We start from the raw sequence: 8740 nt of genomic DNA on the forward strand, positions 1-8740 counted from the left end.
GCGTCGGCCTGCGGACTGAAGGGTCCCGGGTTCAATTCCGGTCAAGGGCATGTACCTTGGTTGCGGGCACATCCCCAGTGGGGGGTGTGCAGGAGGCAGCTGATCAATGTTTCTCTCTCATCAATGTTTCTAACTCTCTATTCCTCTCCCTTCCTCTCTGTAAAAAATCAATAAAATATATTTTTAAAAAAAATTACAATAGTAACATTTATTGAGCACTTAGTATATGTCCATCTCTGTTGTAAGTGCTTTACATGTATTTAGTCCTCACATTAATCCATGCAGTAGATACTATTAAATATATTTTCTTATATAAGAGAAACTGAGGTGCAGAAAATTAAATAACTTTTTCTAGTCACACAGCTATACTTAAACTTAGGCAGTCTAACTCCAGATGCCAAACTATTAACCACTCTGCCTCTCATTGGTATGTGATATTTCAAGTATTTAAAACATTAAACATTTTCAAGGTTATTTGGAGGCTATAGGTTCTGTACAATATTTCTTTCTATTTATTCTTATCCCAGAATCATGCTGTTTAATTTGTGCTTTTTTAAATGTTTTCATACCTGAAAGTAGTCTATGCTTTCACTATTTTCCTTTTCAGATTTTTTTTTTGTAATTAGTGCCTATTTATTCTTCAAAGGAACTTTCACAATAATTTTGTGTAACTAAAATCTGGTATTAGAGGATTTGGGTTAAAAGTGTATTAAGTTTATAAATTAAATTGGAAAGTATTCAGTGTTTCCACCAAAAAAAGTGCTATATAGTTCTTCATCTTCTTTCAAATTTAGCAACACAGTTTTATAATTTTCTTAAATTGGGTAACATTTAAGAATATTCTTAGATGTATTATAATTTTTGTGAAAGTGTAATATCTTATGTTTTCTAACTCTTTATTATTGGCATGTAGAAATGCTATTATTTGCATATAAGATTGTTTTTCCTGAAATGTGAAATAATAAAATAACCACTCCAAAATTATAAAAATAAAAAAGGCATATACTGTAGGCAATAATGGTCAAAACATTCAGGAAAGATTTGAGTCAGTAGGCTACAGAGAAAAGGCTAAAGAGAAAATATGGCATTTTTATTCATTGTTTACATATGTTTTAGTTACACATTCGGACTATTGTCACTGATGCATTTTCATCTAATTTTTCCCATAATAAGAGGATGAAATGTGTTGGTGGCTGTAATAGAGCCACCTCCCTCAGACTACGTTGCTCTCCATGGCCCATCCCAAGTCTCACACTTCAAGCTAATCATTGACAGAGCTTTACAATCACAAGCTTTTACTGAAGCGTTGATAAGACAGTCGAGCAGTTAGTGGCGAGTGAAGCCAGGCTGTGCGGCAGAATCTCCAGGGAATGAATGGATTTGCTTCAGGACTGATGAAAGCAACATACGCTATAGGGAAACAATGTCCACCGGGGGACTGCAGAGATCTGTCATCCTGTCAACATTTATTCTCCTCCGAGCTGTTACTGGATTCTCCGGAGACGGAAGAGCTATATGGTCTAAAAATCCTAATTACAGCCCGGTAAATGAAAGTCAGCTGTTTCTCTATGACACTTTTCCTAAAAACTTTTTCTGGGGCGTTGGGACTGGAGCATTTCAAGTGGAAGGGAATTGGAAGGCAGATGGAAGAGGTCCCTCTATATGGGATCATTTCACCCAGACGCACCTTAAAAATGTCAGCAGTGTGAATAGTTCCAGTGACAGTTACACTTTTCTGGAAAAGGACTTATCGGCTCTGGATTTTATAGGCGTCTCTTTTTATCAATTTTCAATTTCCTGGCCAAGGCTCTTCCCCGATGGAATAGCAGCAGTTGCCAATGCAAAAGGTCTCCAGTACTATAACAGTCTTCTGGACGCTCTAATACTTAGAAACATTGAGCCTATAGTAACTTTATACCATTGGGACTTGCCTTTGGCACTGCAAGAAAAATACGGGGGGTGGAAAAATGAAGTTCTAATAGATATCTTCAATGACTATGCCACATACTGTTTCCAGACGTTTGGGGACCGTGTCAAATACTGGATTACAATTCACAACCCATATCTAGTTGCTTGGCATGGGTATGGGACAGGTATGCATGCCCCTGGAGAGAAAGGAAATTTAGCAGCTGTCTACGCTGTGGGACACAACCTGATCAAGGTACTGTACCGCTGGCTTCATATTATAGCTTCTGAATATGCAGAGCAGGAGTTCAAAAGAAACCCTAAGAAATGTATCATGTTTAAATAAGTCTTTTTATTGCAATCAACTCAACTAATTTTATTCTAACCCTCAAGGTCTATCCTCAAATTTCATGTTTAAAGTAGTATATATTTTATTTATCTAAGCTATTATTACTCTATTAATCCAATTATTTTCCTTAAAAGTGCACTTTTAAAAATTAACTATTTTTAAATCTACAATTATACATTAGAGCATGAGAATATGAGTTTCCTTTCATTCTGTGGAAAACCAGTACCTTATAAATGTAATTGTTGGAAATCCTTTTCTGACAATACGAAACCATTTCAGAATTATTCTAAGGCATGACCATTTCAAATATGTATTTGTTGTTACTATCGCTATTCTTACTGGTACTTAGCTATAGTAAGCTAAATAAGTGTTAGCTAACTGATACATATTAAATGCAGGAATTGAAATAAATGTAATTCACAGTTGGTTTCATTTGTGTTACATAGCAGGAAAGATTAATTGTTCTAGGAGTTGAAATTAAACAAGTAATATCAAAACTGGAAGAATATGCTCTACTAAGTGTTTTAAAGCTGTATAGTTCAAAAGCTAGACTTTATGCTGGGAAATGTTAAATAATAGTGAAACTCTAAGCAAAATAAATTAATATTCATTGAGTGTTTAAAGACTACTTTAAGCATTTTACTTGCATTATTTCATTTAATCATCATGATAACCTTATGAACTATGTCTTATTATTATCCCCATCTTAAAGATGAGAAAACTGAAGCTTAGTGAGATTAAATAGCTTGCCCAAGGTTACAGAGTAAAATGCACCTGTTGAAAACATGGGCTTTGTAAATGACAACATAATTAAACACTAAATGTCTTTATTAAGGATGTTTTTAAAGGAACAATCTTTTGAAAAATTTCAAGAGATTTTGCCTCACATTGAGGCTAATATTTAGAATCAGGTGTATCTTTTTAAGTCAACTAGTTTACTTGGGAAAAATAAATTACTCTGAATAACTGTTACATTTTGAAAATGAAAAAACTATTAGTGGGGTTTCATCATGTGGTAGGAGAAGTAATCTGATTTCTAATAATCAAATGTTGAACATATAGAAATAGAAAAAATGTATAGGAACATAAAATCACTCCATGTCTTAATTTGCACATACAAAAATACATGAACTTTCTGGATTATTGTACTATGATTCAGTCACATCTGCCCTTGCTGTAAACAGATTGCATTATAATTTCAAGGTCATTTACATATCTTTGAATAGAGTTGTATGTATAACATATTAATGCATGGGTATTCTGTGATTTGGGAAAAAGACATTAAAGGGGAGAAAACTTAGAGCTGTCAACTATGAAGAATATACATATTTAAGCTAGAAAAAATATTTCTTTTATCTAGTTCTTTTAATTATTAAAACAGTACTTGCTGGTGTAAATTGAGAAATATCAGATTGTACCAAAGGATATAAAGTGAAAAAGTTAAATTCCTCTCTCCTTCTCCATCTGACAACTCCAACCTTGAAAAAACTGCTGTTAATCGTTTCTAATATAGTCTGTTTAAAGTTTTCTATACAATTACATGTACATATATGGTTATTTAATGTCTTATTTTAAAAATTCTAAATTGTTGAAAAGTTTTCAGTTACCTGGGAAAATGTTAACAATTAGAAATTTTATTAAAAATATGTTTAAGTGGCTAATTTAAAGCCTTAAAATTGGCTATCTGATTAAAAATACACAGGAAAAAGATGTAACTAACAAATGGACATTGCTTCCAAACTTCGTATGTAAAATGCTATGTTTTCAGATAATTTTCATTTTCCTCTAATTTGAGATAAACTCTGTCTTTACCACAAAATTAGCACTCTGGTAGAGATTTTATTGTTTTAAACTGAGGTATTACATTTTTAAATTATTGTGTTTTCCAAGTAATTTCTTCCACTTCTTTAAAATTTCTAAGGGGTCTCTTGGGTGGTGGGCACACAATGCAATGTGCAGATCATGTATCATAGCGAGGTACACTTGAAATCTATATAGTCCTATCTATCAATGTCACCCCAATAATTTTAATTTTTTTTAAAAAAAGTAAAATATACTGCATAACCCAGTGACTTATAGCACTAGAGAGAAAGCTGGCAGTGGTTTGGTAGCCTGAGGTGAACTTGTTTTTCCCACTTGTCCCCTCTCTGCCTTTCTTTTAACATAGCAAAGATTAATTGGATATTTTATGTTGCAATGGAGTGTTTCTTCCTTATTATGCCACCTTGTGACCCAAAAGAAGCATTCTTTAGGATTAGTTTTTAGTCCAAGAGCATTTATTGAGTGTTTTTTTTTAAGCCTAATATAAACCTAAATTCATGGATGGTGATTATCACTCCATTTCCCAATCCTCAGCTATTGAGAAGATTACATAGTGGCTACAGGGTCTTTTAAGTTCCAGGATGATCTTGAAAACTCCATCTCAGTCTGGAATGTCCTGGTTTGGAGGAAACCTGAATTGTCTGGCCAGTCCTGAGACGGAGCTGGACAGATCTGGTCATTACCTGGCTTAAAGCAAGTCTAAGCCTCAGATAAAAGTTTGTGGTAATCACACCAACTAATGGATGCTTAACTCTGAATCCCTAACAATGTTCAGAACAGAAAGAGCACACCTTGATTGGCTTGTCCATCTTTAAGCACAGCAAACATAGCTTTAAAGATTATCTATAATTTTTGCAACAATATTGCTAGGTGTCTGTTATTATCCCCATTTTACAGAGCAGATACTTCTTAAAAATGCATCATGTCGCTCCCCTGCATAAAATCCATCAGTGATGTCCCAAAACTTCTGGGATAAAGTCCCAACTTTTCATCAAGATCTTCAAGACACAAACCCGGCCTCCATTCCAGGCTCCTTCCTGGCCATTCTCCCACCCCCATCACTAATGCCAAACCCTTGCACCCCACACTCAGCTGTAATGCACTACTAAAGTGTCTGGATTTTACCTTACTATTCCCCTCTGCTCAGCTTTCATTAATGCTCTATGCAACTAAAATGCTTTTCTTACTCCCAGCTTTGCTGATAATGTCCTTCAAGACTCAATTTAGGCAGTTACCACCTCTACGTTATTCTTGATCCTTTAGAGTCGGTGCCCCTCCTGAAGGCTCACACAGTAAGATGTGCATTGAATTCATACCATATGGTGCTTTTTTGTTTCCCCAACTAGACTGAGAGTTCTTTGAAAGAAGATGCTATTGTTTGTCTTCATATTTCCAGCACCTTGCACAGAATATTAGATACATGCTAGGTACATTGAATGAGTGGTTTAGGAATTTCTCTTAAACTTGTAATCAAAGACCCAATCCCAAGTATAAAATACATATTTCATTGCATTATTGCTAATTCCTGAAATCACCGGTATTAATCCAGTAGTGTATTAGTGTGGACTCTTTTGGTCACAAGTGACAGAAGCCTAATTCAAGTTGGCTTAAGCAAAAATGAGCAACTTCCTGGCTCAGTAACCAAATCACAGGAATGAATGGACCCGATAACCAGGACACTCTCAGAAGCCCTTTCTCTCCTTCTTTTGTGTGCATTTCTTCTTCTAGGTTGGCATCTTTCTTCTTTGTAGAGGAAAGATTTCTTTCTCCCAAGTTCAGTTTTTAAAATTTCAACCTGTTTGGCCTATGCTTTCATTCCTCAGATCAGCAAAGTCCCAAGGTTTCACATTAGTAAAGGCAGTAATTGTGCCCGTTTTTATTTTTAGATCAATATACATGCATAATATAATTTAAATATGTAGATTTCTTCCCCACTAAAAATGGAATATTTGAGAGCCTCTGAGAAAATATGCATAGCGGTTGGGGCAGGTGAGTTTGCTCATGAGATGGTAGCTGATTCATTTGATTACTCCACTCAATACTGCCAGCTTCCATGGTAGTCTTGACCATTTCACAGCTCTAAATTATTATCTTTCATAGCCATATTCTGTCTATATCGTGCCAGGATTTCTCAATTTCGGCACTATTGACATTTTGAGCCAGAGAATGCTTTGTTGTGGTGGGTTATCTTGTGCATTGTAGGATATTTAACAGCCTCTACCCACTAGATTTCAGTAGTACCCCTGCTGTCCAGAGTTGTGACAACTGAAATGTCTCCAGACATTGCCAAATATGCCCTGGGGGGGAGAGCAAAATTCCTCTTCCTTCAGTCCCTTAAAAACAACTGACAAAGTGGTTAAAGGCATGAAGCATAAAGAGCAAGGACATTGAAATATAACCAGTACGAGGGACATGAAAAAGATAAATTTCAAAATCACCTCAAGGAGATTTTCACCAGATCTATAAGTTGCGCACACAAACTCAAAATTAATTTACAGTATTATCAGGATGTTTCAGGAGAAGAAACAAAGCTTTAAGAAATATTAAATGAGAAAATAATGTTGATGATTATATCTAGCTTGACTTTTCACATATTGGAAATAAAGAGTGGCTTTTAGTTATTTGTGAAATACTTGAAAGAGCTGGCCCAAATCATTGCTCTTCATACGTAGCTATTTATGAGCAAAACTAAACCTACTTTTTGAAAGCTTGTACTTTTTAAAAAAGCAAAATTTAAGAATTTAAGCAAAATGTTATAGAAACAATTTTTATCCATTTTTGATGCTGTAACATTGTGTTTCACAAAGTGTAGTTTTTTGCACATCACTCCATGTTGGCTTTTTTGCTGGCTTTTTTGTTTGTTTGCATATCCAAGAACCACATGTAGTCTTATTTATTAAAACATTTCCTATAAAATGTTTGTTTTGAAAGGAAACTTTATATCCTACTATACATGAGACACCAGTATTTTCTAATACCCTTAAAATAAATAATGTAACATTTTAAAATAAAAATTTTCATTTTTGTTATACCTAATGTCATCTCCCATACAAAAGAGGTAGGTGTACCAGACTTGGAAAACACCACAGAATGGGCAAATTTTACTCTGCATTTTAGTATACATGCTGTCTTAAAACCAAACACAGGATCATTTAAAAAATGTGTCACATAATAATTTTTCTTATGTCATTAAAATAATTTACATAATGTAATAGTGTTTATAAGATGGGAAAATGCTAACATTCATGTTTGTATATTATGAGTATTTTAAATATTCATTATTTATTTTCTGAATATTTAAAATAAACTTTATAATCTTTAGTAATAAAATAGATTATATAAGTAAATAAATGCCAACACTTTTGCGTATACTACACACATATGATGAAATAATGTTTTAAATTCCTCAGGGGTTTAAGAGATTGTTTAATACTGGGAAAGAGGCTTTTAGGACAAGAAATGTTGGGAAACACTAATCTAGGTCAAGGCCTTACCAACTTGTTCCTCAGCCTGGGATATTTACTTCTCCCTATTTTTTCACCTCTTTGGGAAACTATCTTAGCATTTCTTGCCATCATCCCTTCAGAGAAGCTCACACCAGGCTGGGGTATGTGTTAGATATTCAAGAAATAATTCAATTGATTATTTTATAATTAAATAAGACCTACCTTATCCCAGAAAGGATTTAAAATTGCAATTGAAGAGAAGTTGATTTCAGACACACACACACACACACACACACACACACACACACTTCAACACATACTCTGGCACAAACATACAGTCTTTTCAGAACATGCAAATCAAATAGGTATGCCAGTTTCTATGAAAAATTAACAGCCCACCTTGAATCAAGCTGCAGAATGCTGACAACTCTCAAAGCTGAGTGATGTGTTCATGGGGGTTCACTATGTTATTCTTTCGATTTTTGTGTACTGTGACAATTTTCACAATTAAAAGTAAAAAATAAAGTAGACAGTAAAGAAAATGTTATATTTTAAAATAAAACAATCACCTCTATATAATACACTTCTTGAAGGCTCTGTCAAAATTCTTAACCAAAATTTAGTGTGAAAACTGCAAAAACAGCTGTGAAAAAGCCACCATTCACATGATTAACAGCTAAGCCTTCTTTGCCAGGAGGCTGCTGCAACTGCTTTCTTGAACAAGAAGACTGCATATTTCACAGGCACATTTAAATGGATTAAATGTCATTTTTAAACCTCTTCTGCCCAACCCCCCACCAATGTCTTGAAGACTAAGTATAATATTTTGACATGGAAATACTAGCAGAATCCTTTTTTAGTTTGTTTTAGTTAGATAGAACCAAATCTTCAAAGATCATCTGAAATTACTTTTTCCCATAAGATAAAGGAATTTTTAAAAATTCCTGTGTTAGAGTTGGGTTGCTAAATCTTGTAGCTAAAAAGCTAATCCAGCCCAGCCGGCATGGCTCAGTGGTTGAGCGTCGACCTATGAACCAGGATGTCATAATTCGATTTCCGGTCAGGGCACATACCTGGGTTGCAGGCTCAATCCCGTGCAGGAGGCAATCGGTCAATGATTCTCTCTCATCATTGATATTTCTCTTTCTTTCTCTCTCTCTCTTTCTCTCTCTCTCTCTCTCTCTCTCTCTCTCTCTCTCCCCCCCCCACTCCTTTCCTC

General features: G+C 34.7%; 1 protein-coding gene across 1 annotated transcript in view; it reads left to right on the top strand.

Annotated features, from left to right (window-relative positions):
- The first annotated feature begins 1061 nt into the window (after positions 1 to 1061).
- The window catches only part of KLB (klotho beta), a 34922-nt gene continuing 27243 nt past the window's right edge, over positions 1062 to 8740 (top strand). The window contains exon 1 of the mRNA XM_014548676.1: positions 1062 to 2161. Within this exon, the coding sequence (XP_014404162.1) occupies positions 1424 to 2161 (738 nt within the window). The 5' untranslated portion in view covers positions 1062 to 1423. The remainder of the gene's footprint in view (positions 2162 to 8740) is intronic.

The sequence above is a fragment of the Myotis brandtii genome, unplaced genomic scaffold (genome assembly GCF_000412655.1).
Source record: "Myotis brandtii unplaced genomic scaffold, ASM41265v1 scaffold520, whole genome shotgun sequence".
In the NCBI taxonomy this organism is placed as follows: Eukaryota; Metazoa; Chordata; class Mammalia; order Chiroptera; family Vespertilionidae; genus Myotis; species Myotis brandtii.